Genomic DNA, 20,753 nt, shown 5'->3' with positions numbered 1-20,753 from the left:
CAGGGAGCTCAAGGTAGCATGCACAGATCTACCCCGCCCCAGTTTCATCCTCACAACAACCATAGGCCATTCTGGCTGGGGCTGAAGGGAGCTGAAGTGCAGCAACATCTGGAGGTTCCCAACCCTTTGTTTATGAGTATTCCATGGCCATTGAACATGCCCAGTCCTCATCAGGCTGTTTCAAGATTTCTCTCCTTTAGTTGCCCTCCCTCAGGCTGGTAAATTCCAGAAACACCCAAAGGGCCACAGGTTCCCCATCTCTGATTTAAATCCACTCACTTCCATGAGAGGTGGAATTTGCCACTGTGATTTGCTTCTCTCAAACTCCTTTCTCTGTTATTCTCTGCTACTGAGATCTAGCACATCATTTTATTTTGTTGGAGCACAAGCATCCTGTCCTTGCCTCAATGGACCAAAGGGTTGGATGTTCCTTCTCCAGAACTTCACCCTGTTTGCCAAGGAGCTGTGTGCAATTCAGCTGGCATCCGCCAGCTTGTGGATGTACATGGAAACTTGATCCTGCTCGCTTGTCCAAGTGGAAGAAAGCCATTATTTACACTTCATTCACAAGAATGGTCCCCACTAGGGCAATCTCAAGCAGGAAAAAGGAACAGATGACACAACTTCTTTTGAGCACAACAGATTTGCCTTCCAAAGTACCAGGCTTAAATAAACAGTGGCCTTGTGACATCCAATGTTAAATATAGCAACTGATTGCAAAATGTACTCATGTACTGGGCAAGCTTGTACTTTCTGTTTGACCTGCGTATCTTTGTCAAACCTTACGGTTCCCCAAGTACCATTTGGGCCTCTGCAGTGGATTTAGAAAACAGGAACATAAAATAAGCCTTGTTGGATCAAACCAAACTGTTAAAGGGATAGAGACACAGCAACCCTCCAGAAATTGTTGGATTGCCACTCCCATCATCCCTGACTTGTTCTCCATGTTGGCTGAAGCTTATGGGACTTGGAGTCCAACAACAACTGGAAAGCCACAGATTTGCCATCATTGACTTGGTCAGTATAGCAGCAGTGAGGAACATGTAGGGAAGCAGTAGTTTCCTTGCCATCTGGTGTTAATTGCAACCAGCACTGTTTCCATTCTATTCCTGTTAGCTTCTGAAACCTTGCTGTCCAAAAGTACATAAATTAATGTAATTAATTATGCAATTAATTTCCAGCAGAAGGGAAATGTCATGAGCAACACAGAAAATGAGGTAATTATTTGTGTGATATTTGTGGGCTAAAAAGAAAATCAATAGCAAATATTTGTTTACATGATTTCTGTTTCTGACCTCAGATGAACAAGCAGATTGTGGAAATTGCCACTCCTGTTCCTAATTGAATTCTCTGCCATCCCTAGCCCCACCTCCCATCATCCCCAGGCCATGCTGGCTGGGTTTGGTGGAAGTTGGAGAGCCCTTAATCACTATCCTTAATTGCTGTGTCATGCATATTGCATTTGACAGAGTCTGGTCCTGCATAGCTGAAAGGTATGGCCCTCTGCTTGCTGTTGGACACAAATTCCCATCAGCCTCAGTCAGCATGGCTAATGGTCAAGGATGAGGGGAGTTCTAGTCCAGCAACATATGGAGGGTCCCAGTTTTCCCATCCCTGATCTAGTCCAATAACTTGTTCCCAACAGTTGCTAATATGTTCTACCATGTTTATGCCAAATCTGCATGTGCAGGGACAAGAATTAAGATTCAAATGAATTGAAATCTGCAGCAAACTGGTGCATTCTCCAATGCTGGGACTCATTATTAGAAAGCCAGAAATCAAGATGAACAGAATGCAGGGCCCAGTGAACACACGGAATACAGTAAAGGCACAGGGCAAGTGACAATCTGCTCATAGATTGTACAGTGGCAGAGCTGACTCCTAAAAAAAAAGTAACTTCCCATGGGTCACCCTTTGTTTGGCAAGCTGCATTTGATTGCACATTTGCTTGTGAGCTGCTGATGTCATCCTCAGGACCAGAGTCAAAGAGAACGTGTTGGCTCAGAGAATTGGCTCAGTAGCTGAACAGGATGACCTTGTTCATAATACTGCGCAGGAGGCAGGATGGTTTCCAAATCTTTGCACCAAATCAACTTCTTTAGGCTGTATCCTGGGACTAAGCCCTGTTGAATACACAGGGATCCGCTTCTGAGTAATCATGCATAGGATTACACTGGTGAAATTGAAGTATACGTGGTTGCTCCTGGACAAAGGAGGAGTGGAACTCCATATAAAATTAGCCCATTGGTTCAATGTGGAAAAGTCTCCTTTTGGCTGAGCCACAGCAGTCGCCTCCAGATGACCTGCTTATTGAGCATTCATCCTGATTTATTTATACAGACTTTGCAGGGAGGTCAGACAAGACTGGCTATTTATTGCGCTTTCATTGTGATTTGTTTGTGGGGAGGTCATCTGAGGTTCCATCAAGCAACTGTGATCCATTACATTTCCTTATCACTTTTCTTACTGCAAAAAGTCCGAAATGGGGGGAGGGGGAGGGGAGCAGATTGATGCACCAGAATGACAAATCAGCTTTCATTCTGTGAATTGAATTTGCTGGCATGTGATTGAATCTCACCTGAAAATAGCAACAGACTGGAAGCGCTCAGTGTCTGTGTGGATCAATAATTGGGGTTTTTATTTGTTTGTTTTCTTACTAGCATGGGAGGCAAATGCTTTCCCCCAAAAGTTAGCAATCACAATGAGGCTTGTATTTATTCCCCATCCCTTTAAATTGCTTGAGCTAAGAGACTTGCTCACTCCCCATTTGGGATGGCTTGGCAAGGATTGTTTGTCAAGTTGGTTGACAGATTGAGCTGCACACTTGAAGGACATCCAGAGTATTCTCAGTTGAAGCCAGTTTAAAATTCACATGATCCAGTTAGGGGTAGTTTAGGGATATGGTTCAGTTTCAATTTCAGTTTCTCTCAGTTTCTCAATCTCCCAGTATTAAATTCTCAACATTTGCACATCAGTTTGCTAATTCTTTTTTTAAAAAATGTCCTCACCAACATTTTAGCCTGAATTTATTCTAATGTACACTCCCCCCCCCCAAAGCAATTTCCTATGAAACTGTGAATTAAGCAGGGTTGCCTTTGAATGGAAATTATATTTCTCCCTGTCTTTATTTATCAGGTAGCCTTATTTACTATGGGCAGCCCCTATTTTCTACTCCCTGTCCTTGGTAAATCTCTGCTTCCAGTTTATCTTCAGCTGTTTGTTTATTTCAGGGACATACACCCATCCCACTTCAATAAATTCCAAGGGTAGCTTACAATGATTTCAATTCACAATAAAAACTAATTAGATTGCAGACATTAAAACACCACAATGGAAAAGAACAACAGGAAAGCTGTTGGCAGGAACAGCAGTAACTTAAAAGCAGCACAAAGCTCCCAAAAAACTTATGCCTTTGGGAGATGCCTTGCTAAATAGTTGATGTGACTTTCACAGAGATGTCCAGTCTCTAGCAGTTAACAGTGCTGTCCTATACATATAGGAACATAGAATGCTGTCTTAGAATGACTCAGACCATTTGTCTATCCAACTCAGTATTATCTACACTGACTGGCAGCAGCTCTCCAGGGTTTCAGGGAGAGAATATTTCTTAGCCCTACCTAGAAATGCTGGGGATTGAACTTGGGACCTTCTGCATGCAAAGCAGGTGCTGTGCCACTGAGCCAAAGCTGTTCCCTTGGAACTCTTAGTTGGTGGGCAAGCATGCATGGTATCACCAGAGCACCTCCATGGGATTTCATGTGCATGGTCACACATGGTCCCGCTGCACATGAAGTTAGTCACATTAGATATCAGCAAGAAATGCAGTGCTGCTTGCACTTTCATAAAAATGACACCACAGCTAATTCACAGTTATCAAACCAATAAACAAACAAAAAGGTAGCCAGCCTTCTGAATTCACACTTCTCTGAATTTTGCAGTGCTCCAACCAAGAAATGTGAACAATAATGCATATATCAGTGGAAAGTGTGCATAGAAATGAAAAGAGACGGCAGAGGAGATGTGATAGCCTTCAAATATCTGAACGGCTGTCACATGGAAGGTAGAGCAAGCTTGTTTTGTGAGGGTAGATGGAACCAATCAATTCAAATGGAAAGGAGATTCCAACTAAACACCAGGAAGAACTTTCTGAGGGAAAGAGCTGTTTGACATTGGAATGGACAACCTCAGAAGGTGGTAGACTCTACTTCATTGGAGGCATTTAAGCAGAGGTTGGATGGTCATCTGCCAGGAATTCTTCAGCAGTTATTCTTGCATTGCATGGGGCTGGACTAGATGAAATTAACATGCAGAAATGCATTGTATCAGGGGTGCCAACTTGAATAAAATATTGTGGGGGTCCGGATAATTGATCACACGACACAGTGAATCCAAACCATTTGAATGGAAATACCCCTTAAGTTTGTGGGGACTTGGCTCCCTCAAATATTTTGTTGTGGGGGCTGAAGCCCCCATGGCCCCTAGGAGTTGGCTCCTATGCATTGTATTAAGGATAATGCTTTGCAAAATAGGGTATCTTCATCAACGCAGCAAACAAAAATGCATTTGTTAAGAGAAATGTGCACTCAAAGTGCTGGTAATCTTCAGGATTTTTTATTTCTTTAATTCTTTTGGCTGCAGTAATGCGGAGACCGGAATATATGATTGCAAAAAAGAAAAGAAAAGAGAGAAACAAGAAATTAGAATTGACAGATCTGCCCATTCCTAAGTCTTCCACAGGGGTGGAGAAGACAAGCAGCAACACTCTGCGCTGGAATGCCTCCGTCTCACAGAACTTGAAGAAAGGGGGGCATTTCTCCAGCGGCAGAAGTGGTGGGTGCCGCCTTGGGCACCTCTGCAGCCTTAGGTAGCTGCTTCATCTCACCTCATGGGCAGACTGGCTGTGCTTGCAGAACAGACATGTTGCAGGCTAGAATGGGAGCTTGCCTGCTTATTTATTTATTTGTGTATTTATTTCCTGCAAGATGTGCATCATCTGTATGGTCTGCTGTTAACATTTTGAGACGTGTACATGTTGTCACCCCACCCTCGCCTCCCCCACCCCCGGCATGAAGTCGCATTGCATTGGAATTGGCTCTACGCAGGTCAGGGACACTTTGTATGGGGAGGGGGCAGTGGGGGAAAGAGCATGAGTTGTGCACAACTGCTATATCACTTTCCCTCTTCACCCGCACCCCACCCGGACACATTCCTGGGGCCTGTGGGGCGATAGAAAGAAAGCTCAGAGAGTAGGAGCTACTTTTTGTGGAGGGGGGGGGGAGTGGAGAGAGTTGACATGTTGCCTTATCATTAGCAAATGCTGGGCTAAGTGAGTCAAAGGGAAACCTCATGGCATCCCCCTGGGGTTGGAAACATAATCTGTGCCTCCCTCTGCCCTCGTTCATTCTGTCTCCTGCTCTCCACACACACACGCCCGCCCGCCCGCCTCGCACACATACATACAGTGTGTGGGTGGAAGGAGGACAGGGCTGGATTTAGAACCCACTGAAAAGGCAGAGACAATGTTAGATGCCTCTAATTGAAAGCAGCTTTGGAGGGAGAAGTTTGATACAAGATGCCAGGAAAACAGACGCAGAGGCTTCCAGTTGAGAGGAGTAGAAGGCAAATTTGTCATTCGGCATCACATGGACAAGTAGGGAGAAAGAACCCTGTAAGGCTTAGTTGCCCAGGAGTCCAAAGGGCCACCCAGGATAACCTTCCCGAGTAATTGAGACCCTTCTCCCAATTTGGCACTCCTAGTGGTGCAGAGCCTAGGACTTGCCGATCAGAAGGTCGGCAGTTCGAATCCCCGCGATGGGATAAGCTCCCGTTGCTCGGTCCCTGCTCCTGTCAACCTAGCAGTTCAAAAGCACATCAAAGTGCAAGTAGATAAATAGGTACCGCTTCAGCGGGAAGGTAAATGGTGTTTCAATGCGCTGCTCTGGTTCGCCAGAAGCGGCTTAGACATGCTGGCCACATGACCTGGAAGCTGTACGCCAGCTCCCTCGGCCAATAAAGCGAGATGAGCGCTGCAACCCCAGAGTCGGTCACGACTGGACCTAACGGTCAGAGGTCCCTTTACCTTTACCTTTAGTGGTACAGCATTAAAACTGCTGGTGCATTTTTGCAGTGCTAAGCAGGGTCTGGTCTGGTTTCAAATTGGATGGGGAACAGTGTGTTGGGATTCCTGCACTGCAGGAGGTTGGACTAAATGACCATGGGTGTGCCTTCCAACTCTACAGTTCTGTGATTCTATGATCTACAAGGGCTGTAGCTCAGGGGCAGAACATCCAATTTGCATGTAGAAGGACCCAGGCTCAATCCCTGAAACCCTGGAGAGTGGCCGCCATATGGTGAAGACAATACCTAGCAGAGGGTAAAAGAGAATGCATCATTAATACAGTGTTAGGTTCTGCCCACTGCCTCATATGTGGTCAGCTGTATTTTTACCCTTGGATAAACAAGTGCCCCCATCTCTGGTAAGTGTAGGTAATGCTTCAGTAAAAATGTTCTGAGGACATCTGAGATAGGTAACAGTATTTATGGTATTCTTTCTGCTTGTTTGTGTGTTTGTTTGTTGTTTGTTTTCTGTACCATTGATAGTTTAATTAGCCAAAGGCCTGGGAGAAGAGTGATGTTTTTGCCTGGTGCCTAAAGATATGTAACAATGGTACCAGGTAAGCCTCCCTGCAGAGAGCATTTCGTAAGTTGGGGGGCCACCACAAAAAGGCCCATTCTAGTAAACATGTTATATAATTATGAGACTATCAATGGCCATAGCATTATTCCTGGCTATATTCTCCCTCTACTGTCAGAGGCAGCATGGCTCTGAATACTGGTTGCTGGAAATCATAAGTGGACAATTGTACTCATGTCCTGACCTAAGCATAACATTCAATCATTTCATGGAGAGAGAGAGAGAGACCGACTCTTGCAGTAAACAGCTTTTTCAACTCTACATCAGAGAATTTTGAACAACGGATAGAGATGCTTGTCTCTTCAAGGTTGCTTTGCATGCTTCTGGGCTGATTAAAGACCCTGGCTACCCTGTACCAAGTTAACAAGAAACATCCCCATGGTTCCAAGCCACTGTTTTAAGATATGTTAATTATCTTAATGACTTACAGGCTGATTCCCAGACCACAACCGGGGTGCTCCACCATCAAAGATGAGGTGTCAACCAGCAAGATGGCACCCCATTTATAGGTTTTGGCCAATGTTAGTCCTACTCAGAGTAGACCCATTGACATTAATGGGCAAATCTAATTTAGACCTTTTGATGTAGGTGAGTATCCTCTGAGTAGAACTAGGTTAGATGTGACCCACTTTGGAAGTTGAGCTCAGCAGATTCCTCACCCATCCGTACCTGGGAAGGTTTGCTTTTCCAGTATTTCAGTGTCCCTAATTTTTCAGTATTTTGATCAGTGCCAGGGCAATTGGGAGCTGATATTTTAATTTTGAGCACCTTCACATGATCCAAACAACATCAAAACCATGGTTGTTGGTGGTAGATGAGCCTAACATTCTCCTTTCCCTACCTACCCCACAACAAACACTCTGTGAGGTGAGTGAGGCTGAGAGGCTTCAGAGAAGTGTGACTGGCCCAAGGTCACTCAGCAGCTGCATGTGGAGGAGCGGAGACGCGAACCCAGTTCACCAGACTACAAGTCTACTGCTCCTAACCACTACACAACACTGGCTTGGCTCCCTCTTGGGTCGATTTTTGTTCTTAAAAAAGGATTGGGCAGATTCTTAGAGGACACAGCTACCAATGGCTACGAGTCATGATGACTATCATCTTCATTCACTGTTAGAGGCAGTATATCTCTGAATACAGGTGTGTATCTTTGAATATAGGCGTGCACAGCACATTTTGTTAGGGTGTGCACCATGTGAAATTCTTCTTTAAGGCAAACATTAATTGAATATATACTCATATTCAATCATAAAGGGGATTGTTTTTATTCATCCAATAAACTAAAGAAACTAAAACTTAACTATTTTTTTAACAACTAACTAAACTTTGCTTTAAAAATACAAACTTAAAAAATGAGATAGAAAATACCAGAATTTTGCTGTAATGAAAACAGACAAAGATACAGTCAGTTTTTATTATCTTTATATTTAACTAGATACAGTGGTACCTCTGGTTACGTATTTAATTCGTTCCAGAGGTCTGTTCTTAAGCTGAAACTGTTCTTAACCTGAAGCACCACTTTAGCTAATGGGGCCTCTTGCTGCCGCTGTGCCACCGCTGCATGATTTCTGTATTCATCCTGAAGCAAAGTTCTTAACCCGAGGTACTATTTCTGGGTTAGAGGAGTCTGTAACCTGAAGCGTATGTAACCTGAAGCATATGTAACTTGAGGTACCACTGTAATGAGCTAACCCAAACTTGCCAGTTTAGGATTTCTTCATCTTCCTGTCCTAGAGAATGACTTCCTCCTTCTCACTTACTGCTACCACTGCAGCCCATTACTCTCTGCCCCGGCTGCTTCCAAAGACAGATGCAAACAGAAGCTACATATCTGTTCCAGACCCACACCACACCATCTCTCTCTGCTTCCTCCCTCCCTTACAACTTTGCGTCTCCCCTACCACTGCTTCCCCACAGGTTGTGGCAGCTGAGGGAGCAGTATTGCTACTTCATACTCTTTCCTCGTTGCCACAATCCCTCCTCTTTCTTTTTTTAACATTAAGCTGTGCACATGTCTATGCTTCTGAAAAATCAGTTGCAGGGAATTTCAGATGAACAGAGTGCTGTTGTGCTCAGGGTTTGCTTGTAGGTTCCCCAGAGGCATCTGACTGGCCACTGTGAGAACAGGATGAGCTAGATGGGTCATTGGCCTCCCCCAGCAGAGCGCTCCTTATGAGTATTCAGTTGAAATGGAGACACCAGTTTTGGGCAATACCTATTTTTGCCTTAACATGAAGTTGGTTGCTCCTTGTTGCTTTCCTTGCGTTACAGTTGCTTTGAGGGTGGATCTGGAGAATAAACCTCATATTGGCTTCTAGCCACATTGGCTATGTTCTTCCTCCACTGCCAGAGTTGCTATGGAACACAAGTAGGGTAAGTGCTGTTGCACTCAGGTTCTGTGGGTGGGCTTCCCACAGGTACCTGGTTGGTCACTTTGAGAACAGGACGCTAGACTAGATGTGCTGTTGGACTGATCTAGCAGGGCTTTCCTTATGTTCTTTTGACCTCCACTCTCCACAAGATGGAGAGTGATAAGGGTGGACATTAGTGTCTCCAACCCACTCTTGCTTCTTGTGTTTTGGTTTTACACACAGCAGAACACCTGTGTAGAACTGAAGCTATGAAGAAATCATGATTCCATGGTAAATAAGTCAGATGGTTCCAAATACCTCATGTTGGCAATTAATAACAGTGGCTTGGCTAACCACTGCTGGAAATGTCTAAACCAGACATATATGCAATGTGGCTATCTCAGGTTTGGGACTTGGCATTAATGGACAGATTGTCTGAAAGTTACAAGGGCAGACAATGACCAAACAAAAAGGCAATTTTCAGAAGAAATGATGTGACCTTATTAAACAGTAACAAATCATAGAAACAAAGGAAGCTGCCTTCTACTGAGTCAGAGCAATGATGCACCAACAAAGTCAGGCAACAGTTCTCTAAGGTTTCGGACAGAGGTCTCCTCTGGTCTTACCTGGAGATGTTGGGAATTGAATCTGGGATGTTTTGCATGCAAAGGCAGATGCTATGACACTGACTTGTAGCTTCCCATGGTACAGCCTTTCAGATCCAGAAACAGAACTTTAAAAGGGCCCTACTAACCAGATTCCCCCCTCTGTGTTTTAAGATTTCTGCTTCTGGGTTTCAGACAGAACCCAGGAAAAATGCTGAGGTGGGTTTTTTTTTTGGGGGGGGGAGTAGCAGCAGCAAAAATAAAAACATAGATATTTTAAATTATCAGAGCTTTCCTGAACCTCAACAATGGTTTGTTTTGGGTTTGGCTCAAGTTTTTTAGTGGAGGTTTGGGTCAGCTTTTAATATCGTTTCTCACTCATCCATTAAGCGACACATGAACTATGCCAAACCCCAGCTCTCCCATTCCTCTCTGTGTTCTTGGGGGCCAAGTGGGTTTCAGAGAGAGAGAGGAGAGGAAAAGAGAAGAGAAAGGAAGAGAAGAGAAGAGAAGAGTCATGCCACAATGTCCATAGAATTCCAGAAAGGCTGTCCATTTGTGTCAGCCATATAAACTGCAGATGTGGGTAAGATAAATCCCCTAACTGCATAGGTATTTAAGAAAGAAAGAAAGAAAGAAAGAAAGAAAGAAAGAAAGAAAGAAAGCATCCATTCTCCCCAATGAGAGGCAGCCTGCTGAAAATGCAAGAAAGGAGAATTGCAAAATGATACATGTCGAATTGCTGGAATGAATTTCAAATGCCAAAGATAGTTTATGTAAAGTCCTGCACTGTTGTAAAATGTAACCCTATCCACTGGCAAGCCTTGTTGAGGTTCGGTTCCAGTCAAGGTTTTCTTTTTCCTTCCTCCCGCTGCCTCCTTATTTTTAAACAAAACTGAAAAACTTCTTCCAGCCCATTAAAGTTGATTTATGTTTTGCCCGTAGATTCCTTTGCTCTCAGCCTTTGGGGATTCAAATTAGAGAAATCATTACCTCACTTTTGGCCAATCCAGCATCTCTGTTTCCAAATATGCGGAGCGCTACTTTTGCATTGCTTTGACTTTTTTCCTCCTGGACATAAGGGAACTATTCTTACTTGAGCCACTGTGGAACTCATTTGCCATCGACATCACCCCTGTCTTGAAAATATCCCCACGGAAGCTTCTCTGCTTACCATGTTTTCTTTAATACAACAGTGTGAGAATACAGGAGGAAGCTTAGAAGCTGCAAAGCTGGAAATGTCTGGGAGAAGCCTGAAGGGGAGCTGATGGGCAATGCCTTGGGCCAAGGGTGGGGAAGCCATGGACCTCCAGATGTTGCTGGACTGTAACTCCCACCATCATTGATCATTGGCCATGCTGGCTGCTGGGACTGCTGGGAGCTGAAGTCCAACAATCAGAGGGACAAAGGAGGAAAACCTGTCTCACTACATGCTTTGCTGGGCTCCACCTCCCATCATCCCTGACTACTGGTCATGCTGGCTTCTGGTGTTGGGTGAGAGTTACAGTCAACCTCATCCCTACCGCCCACTAGTGGGCGTTTCAGGATTCTAGGTGGGCAGTAGGGGGTTCTATGGCACAAGCTGAACCCTCCTTCCCTTGAGCACTGGTGGGCAGTAAGGAAATTTTGCCATCAAGAAAGATGCATTAGTGGGCAGTAGGTATAAAGAGGTTGACTACCTCAGGTCTAACCACAGATAGAAGGCAATAGCTTCAGTGGTGCTTTCACCCATGCTTTCAGTGGTGCAAAAGTGCCACAAATAGACCTATACAGGCAAGGCCCTTGCTTCATCCAACCAGGGTAGCTGTAGTCCAGCCTAATTGCAGATCAGTTTCATAGATCTATGGACTATGGCATTGTAGATGGGAGCTGAGCTTGGCCCCTACTGCAAAGTAACACCACCATCCACTGCTCACCACTGAGAAGCATCCGGGGATCTTGCAGGGAGGGCAGGAAATAACATTGTGGCCAGATTGGGCCAGCAATGGGCCCCTTTGAACCCCTGAGGCCCTTGACCAATGCTTAATCTGGTCAACTGTTGGTGCCTGGCCTGTGGACAGGGGCAAGAAGACCAGAGGGGGCACTGGTTACACCACCAAGTTAGGCTTACATTCTCTCTTCTGAGACTGTCCTTTGCTTTACTACAACTCACCCTATTTACCATGGCTAGTCCACATTTGTTTGTTTGTTTATCCCCTGTTGCCTGGTAAATAAACTGTTTAACAGACTGCCTTTGTTGATGGTAGACTCATCTTGGTTAGAGGTTTTTGAGGAGAGACTGAATGGGCCATCTATCAGGGATGTTGTAGCGGCAGATTTCCTGCATCTGCTGGGTGCTGGACTAGATAAACACTTTCCAACTCTGTGATTCTGTTTGTTTATGACATGTATATCATGCTTTTCCTCCAAGCATCTCAATGCAGTGTATATGATTTTCTACACACACCCCACTCTACTTTATCCTCACCACAGCCTGTCAGGTAGGTTAGACTGAAAGAATAATGACTGACCAAAGATCCCCAGTGAGTTTCATGTCCAAATGGAGATTTGAACCTGGAGCTCACTAACTCACAGCCCAGCAATCTATCCACTACACCACCCTGGCTCCATTTTTATTGTTTTGTGCTTGAGAGATGCTTTGTGCATTTGTTTTGCAACTCATTCCTCCATAATCTCCATAAACATAAGAAATAACTTTCTGAGAGTAAGTGCCGTTCAATAGTAGAACGGTCTCTCTCAGAAGGTGGTGGGCTCTCCTTCCTTGGAGGTTTTTAATCTGAGGTTGGATGGCCCATCTGTCATGGATGCTTTAGCTGAGATTCCTGCATTGCACGGGGTTGGACTAGATGACCCTTGGGTCCCTTCCAACTCTAAAATTCTGTGATAACCAGCTTTAGCTTAATTGTCTTATTCCCCCAACAAATATTAACAAAGAAATGTATAAAGAACTTATCCTTTTCTTATTGCACCGGGGAACGACAATCTGATGCACTCCAGATGCTTTGGACTACAGCTCCCATCATCCCTGACCATTGGCTATTTTGACTTGGACTGATGGAGTTGTCCCCAATGTCTGAAGGGTGCCACATTGGCTACTCAAGAATTTTATAGACACTACCATGACTTTTTATAGAGCTCAGTTCGACTTCATGCTGATTCTCCTTCTTCTTTTCTCTTAGGTGTGCCGAACCAAAGCGAATGACTTCAGTGATGGAATATCTCAGCATGCTTGGTACCCATGCACTGCCAACAACACCCAGACTGTTTTCTGGCTCAAGGTAAGATATTGCATGGGGTGGAGAGAAAGAAGGAGAGATAGAGAAAGAGAAACTATTCACTGAAGTTTTGTAAATTTTCCAAGTTACAAACAGATACGAAGTCCAGAAAAGGGAGGGGGGTTGATACATTTTGATTTCTCAGTTTTCCATGCTTGTTCCATTTTTACATTTCTGCAAAGTTTAATTTTTTTTTTTTAAAAAAAAAAGAAGCCTTCATGAAAATTCACCGTTTTTCGTTGTTGTTTTTTTTTTTGCAAATTTCTCCTAAAATACACATCTTTGTGAGCAATTTTGCCTGATGTGCTCATCTTCGCCATCAATTGTACTGGTATAGTGCCTCTGTAAACCATAATGTATACTGCTTTATGGCACACAATGTAAACTTCGTGGTGCCATTTACAATCAAGTGGTATAAATACACCATAGGTGCTATTTTCTCCAACACTTATATTTTTAATGCACTTTTTTCTCTGATGTACACATCTTGGTACTTTATTGGGCTGAGGAACTACATCCCCAAATCCTGGGAACTGCAAATTTTGAAGGACGGCTTGTGCCTCATTTGACATATTGTTTTTAAAATTGCATGTTGGGTAGGGTTTACATTAAAATCTGAACCAAAACTATTTTTTCTTCTATCCCGCACACTCATTACATACACATGTCTTTCCTTTCCCTATGCCCTTTCTTCCTCCCAGAAACAGTTTCTCTATGGATGGAACAACATAATTTAGTGCAAGCATTGTCATGTTCATAACACATCTATTATCGCCCATGTGTCAACAATCCATTGGCCTCAGACACCACCAGTGTTGTTGGCAATCACAAGTTAGCTGGGAGAGTTGTTTTTGTGGTGGTGAGGCAGCTGGTTGTCCACTGTGAAACCTGGGTGCTGGAGTAGATGGGTCTTTGGCCTCATCCAGCAGGACTCTTCTTGCATTCTTCATAAGAATGAATGGAAGAAGAAAAAGAGAGGAAGAGGAGATGAAAGAGGGAGGGGAAAATAAGTTCATTTCCCTGTCAGCTATAAAGCATTTCCCTTAGTTAAGGCACACTTTGGCAATTCACTGGTCAAGAAGAAATAATATATTTTACCAAATATATATATATATATATATTGTTATTAAGAACTAACCCCCTCTAAGAAAATACACATATTTCTCGTTTTGTAATGAAGGCATATTATCCTGAGATGGCAAGGACTGAACATGAGCAAATTGGGTTCAGATTACCTTAAGGACAACCATATTGCCCAGCTTGATCACTGAGGTCTTCCAGAGAAATTCTGGTCTTAACCAGAATTTGGGCATTTGGTGTCATCAGTCCCATACTGTGGAACTCTCTCCCAACAGAAACTCAGCAGGCATCCTCACTTTTGATTTTCAGGCATCTCTTGAAGACTTTTGTTGTTGTTGTTAATGCTGACAAGCTTATTCAGAAGTTTACAGTTTTCTGGGGTTGCCATTCATTTTAATGATGGTTCTATATTGCTTCTAAATGTTTTGTTTGATTGGTTACTTTTACATTGCTGTACATCACCCTTTTGCTTTGTGGGAGAATGATATGCAATTGCATACATATACCGTATTTTTCGCTCTATAAGATGCACCAGACCATAGTTTTTGGAGAAGGAAAACAAGAAAAAAAATATTCTGAATCCCAGAAGCCAGAACAGCAAGAGGGATCGCTGCGCAGTGAAAGCAGCAATCCCTCTTGCTGTTCTGGCTTTTGTGATAGCTGTGCAGCCTGCATTCGCTCCATAAGATGCACACGCATTTCCCCTTACTTTTTAGGAGGGAAAAATTGAGTCTTATAGAGCAAAAATATGGAATATATATATACTGTTAAAAGAGAGAACATATTCACACAGTACATAGTTACACAATAGAACTCACTCCTATCAGAGACAGGGATAGCCACCAGCTTGGATGAATTTTAAAGAGGATTAGACACATTCATGGAGGAGGAGAGGACTATCGATGGCTCCTAGCCAGGATGGATCTGCTCTGCCTCCACAGTTGGTGGCAGTAATGCTTCTGAAAGCCAGTTGCAGGAAGCTACAGAGGGGAGAGTGCGCTCATGCTCAAGTCCTGCTTGCAGGTTTCCCAGAGGGATCTGCTTGACCGAGAACAGGATTTTGGATTAGATGGGCCGTTGGCCTGATCAGGCATGCCTACCATGTTCTCGGCCACTGAGCTATAACGCATCCCTACATACACTTTTAAGTGTCAGCCAGCAATTGTTTTGCTTCAAGAGGGGCCACACAGGAAACCAGCAAGTCCTGTATCTTGGTGTTCTTCTTCCTTCTCTCTCCAGGCTTCCTTTTCACAACCAATGGTTGCTGCCGCCGTTATAATCCACTTGGTTGCAGATGGGACCGAAGATCTCGATCAGCAGGAGACCATTTCTGTTCAGCTGGTTGACACCAAAGACCAGAGCCATGACCTTGGTAAGAATCCCTCTGCCTGTTTGACTATTGTCCTTCATAGGATAAAATAGAAGTCCTGGTTGCACTATCATAAAAGCCATTGTTTCAGAGTGCTCCAGATAGTATTTTTACATTTGTATGTTTTAAAGTATGGTTGATAATTTTTATTTTTATTTTTTGATGCTACTGTTTCATCCTTTGTAAACATCTTAGAGCAGGAGTCGGCAACCTAAGGGCACAAGCGTCCCATGGGAGTTGTTTTACTGGCCCAGCTTCTGCCTTCTGGAAGGAGGTATAGGGTTATAAAGGCCAGGACTAGCCGCCTGAAAAACAGTTTCTACGCTAATGCAATTCTGGTTCTAAATGCAGCATAAGGGGTCTCTGTAGTATAGTGTATCTTAAAATGGGGTTTTAGAGTTTTTGGGGGGTTTTGAATGTTTTATGTAGTTTTGTAGTAGTTTTATGTAGTTTTGTGGTAGTTTTATGTAGTTTTTATGTAGTTTTATGTAGTTTCAATTTCATTGTTCCGCAAGGGACAATGACAATAAAGATATCGAATATCGTATATCCATGAGCCACCCCTGAACCGAGCTGCCTGCTTGGTGAGTCCCCGCGTGCTGCGCTAAAGCAGCGTAGCGCGGCACGGGGAATTGCTTTTGCAGCACCAGAAATCGCATCTGCACAGAGGCAGGCGCCGGAAATCGCAGGCATGCGTACTCACGCTGTCCGCGATCCAGCCCACGGAGGGGGTTCCATGGCAGTGAACCGGCCCAGGCAAGGTAAGCCTTGCCGGCGCCCTAGAAATCCTCCCCCTCAATCAAATGGCATGTAAATTTAATAAAATAAACTGATTTGATTTGTAATATTTCTATGCTGCTTTTCATTCAAAAAAATTGCAAAATGGCTTACAAAGAATAAATAACATATTAAAGGTAAAGGGTAAAGGGACCCCTGACCATTAGGCCCAGTCATGACCGACTCTGGGGTTGCGGCGCTCATCTCCCTTTATTGGCTGAGGGAGCTGGCATACAGCTTCCGGGTCATGTGGCCAGCATGACTAAGCCGCTTCTGGCGAACCAGAGCAGTGCACGGAAACACTGTTTACCTTCCCGCCAGAGACCTATTTATCTACTTGCACTTTGACATGCTTTCGAACTGCTAGGTTGGCAGGAGCAGGGACCGAGCAACGGGAGCTCACTCCATCGTGGGGATTCAAACCACCGACCTTCTGATCGGCAAGTCCTAGGCTCAGTGGTTTAACCCACAGCGCCACCCGGGTCCCTTAAATAACATATTAGAATGTCACAAAACAGCATAATCATATAGAATAATTAACAAATCATCAGTAAAACAATTACAATCTATAAAACACTATTAATGAAACAACTAGACCACTGTAGTTTAATATTTTGCTGGAAGCCGCCCAGAGTGGCTGGGGAAACTCAGCCAGATGGGCTGGGTATAAATAATAAATTATTATTATTATTATTATTATTATTACTACTACTACTACTAAATAAAGTAAATAAATGGGCATTCACTGAATATTTTAAGGGGGGGTGGGAACACCCACAGAACCCTCCTTCATATTATTTCATGGGACTAGGGAAAGTTGGCAGTACTTTCTGCTGCTGTACTTTAGCTAGAATCTGTACATCACAGATGGTGGCTGGTAATCCACTGGGACGGAGAGGGTGGAAGGCAGAGGGACCTACGGCAGGTTGATTCAGGCACATGAGCAGATGGAGCCAATTAATTCTAGCTTTGGCCCCATTCTCCTTCCTCTTGAAGGAACAAACACTGAGATAGAAGTGGAGCAGGGAGGTGGCAGGCAGGGCCATGCCTCATGTATGTGAGAAGGCAGGTAGGTGGAGGCTGGTTCAGGTTGGTGGGGCAGCGCCCCATTTGCTCTGATGGACCATCCTCCACTGTCACTTTGTGAAACTGTTGGAGGGAAGTGGTTATTTATCTGTTTTATTTATTTCACCCCACCTGTGAATCTCTTCCTATGAAATTGTCTCAGAGAGATTTAACAGTAAAAACTTAAGCAATAAAAGCATATGTAAAGCAATTTCATATACATGAAAGCAATTCAGATAAATTTATCTATGAAACCAATTTAAAATCTGAGACAGACTGGAGTAAAAAACAAACAAACCCTCTCCACTTAAAAGTTTTTCTGAGGTTTTAAATGGTCTGCTTTCGAATTATTGGGGTTTTAAATTGTTGAGGTTTAATTTGCATTTTTAATTGCCTGTGTTGTATATTTTTATCATCATAAGCTGCTTTGAGACCTAGATGGTGAAAATCTAGGTTGGAAAAGCAAGGTCAGAAAGATAAGAGAGACAGTGCTTGTCTGATATGTAATGGGAGGTAGTTTCAAAGGGTTGGGGCTACCACACTTAAGGCATTATTCCTATATCATATGGAATGGATTTCTTGATGTGGTAGAATCTGGAGGAGCCTCACTCTTGAAGAGTCAGTTGAGTATACAATGGGTGAGGCAATATTTTAGGTATTCTGATCCAAACCTGACAACTAATTATATTACTATACCAATTGCATAGATGAATGCATGATGGATAGCTTGCAATATATGTTCGTTTTTAGCGGATTTGGGGCACAGAGCTTGTCCATACAATCATAATAACTTCTTCCAACCTGAACAAGAAAGCAGAAAAGTGTCTGAAGTAATTTCCACTTAGGTCTTTTAGCAGAGCGTGAAGTCCTGCTTTTCCAAAATTGTTTGGAAGCAGAATTAAAACTATGTTTCCACATGGCAGTTGATATAAACACTATATTGTCCGGCAATGCTCTTGTAATACTTATTCTGGACTAGTCCTGTTCTGTGAAGGTCCTATGCAATTTTGATCAGAAGATTCGGTCTCCAGATTCTGACTCTAATTGCTTTCCATTCAGCTTGCTAGCAGCTCTGTACTACATCTGTTATTTAGTCAGTTCATGTTCAATGGTGGGGAAGAGAGCTTTAATTGATGGTTTTCTCTAAATTTCTGACTGTGAAATATATTTTATTCATTTAAGGCATTTGCTACCATCTTTCATAGAATCACAGAACTGTAGTTTGAAGGGGGTTCGAACCTTCACTGCAACCACTGCAATGCACAAATCTCAACTATCGCATCCATGATAGGTGGCCATTCAATCTCTGAGTTAAACTTCAAAGAGAGGAGAATCTGCAACCTACCAAGGGACACTATTCCACTGTTGAACAGCTCTTACTGTCAGAAAGTTCTTCCTAGTGTTTAGTTGGAATCTGTTTTCTTGTAACTTGAAGCCACTGGTTTGAATCCTACTCTCCAGAGCAGGGAAAAATAAGCTTGTTCCCTCTTCTGTGTGACAGCCCTTCAGATATTTGAAGATGGCTATCATATCTCCTCTCAGTCTCCTCTTTTCTGGGCTAAACGTACCCAGCTCCTTCAACCGTTCCTCATAAGGCTTGGTTTCCAGACCCTTGATCATCTTTGTTGCCCTCCTCTGCACACGTTCCAGCTTGTCAACATCCTTCTCAAATTGGACACAGTATTCCAGTCTGAGCAAGGCAGAATAGAGTGGAACTATTACTTGGCTTGATCTGGGCACTAATTTTGTTGGTTGATATAGTCTAGAACAGCATTAGCCTTTTTTGCTGCAGCAACACACTGTAGACTCATTTTAAGCTTGTGGTCCATCAAGACCCTCAGATCCCTTTCACATGCCCTGCTAGTAAGCCAGATGTCCCCCATCCTATATTTGTGCATCTGGTTCTTCCTGCCTAAGTGCAGAACCTGGCATTTCCCCCTATTGAAATTCATTTTGTTAGCTTGGACCCAGTTCTCCAATCTGTTAAGGTCATTTTGAATTCTGATTCTGCCTTCTGTGGCATTAGCTACCCCTCCTAATTTTGTGTCATCTGCAAAGTTGATGAGCATCCCCTTAATCCCTTCATCCAATAAGTTGAACAACAACGGGCCCAGGACAGAACACTGCAGCAGCTTTCATACGATATATCTCATGGCACTCCACAATAAGAATTTACAGTATAATAACTAATATAATTAAAATAGTACAAATTCTCCTACAACCTGCAATTTTTAAAAATAGAACTACTTTACAAAAAATAAATTCATAATGAAAGGAAAACTGTTCTGCAGGTTCCTGTCTCTATCGTGGTCTAATTAAGAGGCAATTCAGTAAAGTCATGTTCTTGCTGAACAGAGGCAAAAGCTGCAAGCTTCTACATAAAGTTACAGTAGCCCTGAAAAGACCAAAAAGTATTTTCACTGAGCGGACAGGCACTGCAGGTGCACTTTAAATCCTAAAAATCATCAGTAAAAGGGAGGGAGAATAAATCAGTGAAATGTGTCTGTATGGCAACAGCATTGTTCTGAATTCCTATCTAGATACCTGATGTGAACGAAGTATTTGATCACAGTCAAACTTCCACTCAGTTATCGAGGATTCCTCCCTATCTCGTCTCACATTGCTCAGGGGTGCTGCCCTCCATGTATAAGGGAGGGCAGCCTTAAACTGAATCTGGTCACTGGTCCATTAAGCTCTGTATTGCCTACTGTTAATGATAGCAACTATCCAGGGATTCCGACAGGGGACATTCCCAGCCTTGACTGACTGATGCCAAAGATTGAATCAAGTACCTTCTGCAAGCAAAGCAGATGCTCTATCACTAAACTACAGTTCTTCCCCTTTACATTGCTGCTGCTGCTATTACAATTACTATTAAAGGTAAAGGTACCCCTGCCCGTACGGGCCAGTCTTGACAGACTCTAGGGTTGTGCGCCCATCTCACTCAAGAGGCCGGGGGCCAGCGCTGTCCGGAGACACTTCCGGGTCATGTGGCCAGCGTGACATCGCTGCTCTGGCGAGCCAGAGCCGCACACGGAAACGCCGTTTACCTTCCCACTAGTAAGCGGTCCCTATTTATCTACTTGCACCCGGGAGTGCTTTCGAACTGCTAGGTTGGCAGGCGCTGGAACCGAACAACGGGAGCGCACTCGCCGCAGGGATTCGAACCGCCGACCTTTCGATCGGCAAGTCCTAGGCACTGAGGCTTTTACCCACAGCGCCACCCGCGTCCCAGTTACTATTATTTACTGCTTAATGGCAAAATAGGTTTCCAAGTGGTTTACGAAGTCTAAAAGCAATTTATGCACACATTAAAATATGATCAAAATACACGAGTAAAGCAATACAACAATTTTTAAAAGGGCCTCTTGTATATTATCAGCTTGGAGGGGGAAGCCTATGGAGCTTCATGAGGCAGGAGGGAAGAGGACACTTTTCCCAACTTCCATGAGCATTCATAAGTTATTTTAGGATCAAAACCTCATGCGTTGTCTACATATAAATGTGCAGCACCTTTTTTTTTTTTTTTGCAAAATG

General features: G+C 43.6%; 1 protein-coding gene across 1 annotated transcript in view; it reads left to right on the top strand.

Annotated features, from left to right (window-relative positions):
* The window catches only part of PAPPA (pappalysin 1), a 239,549-nt gene that overhangs the window by 142,095 nt on the left and 76,701 nt on the right, over positions 1-20,753 (top strand). The window contains exons 11-12 of the mRNA XM_083422840.1: positions 12,830-12,928; positions 15,245-15,377. Of these exons, the coding sequence (XP_083278966.1) occupies positions 12,830-12,928; positions 15,245-15,377 (232 nt within the window). The remainder of the gene's footprint in view (positions 1-12,829; positions 12,929-15,244; positions 15,378-20,753) is intronic.

This window comes from Podarcis tiliguerta (genome assembly GCF_965153285.1).
Source record: "Podarcis tiliguerta genome assembly, chromosome: Z".
In the NCBI taxonomy this organism is placed as follows: domain Eukaryota; kingdom Metazoa; phylum Chordata; class Lepidosauria; order Squamata; family Lacertidae; genus Podarcis; species Podarcis tiliguerta.
The sequence above is the reverse complement of the archived record's forward strand: the minus strand, read 5'-3'. Positions and strand labels throughout refer to the sequence as shown.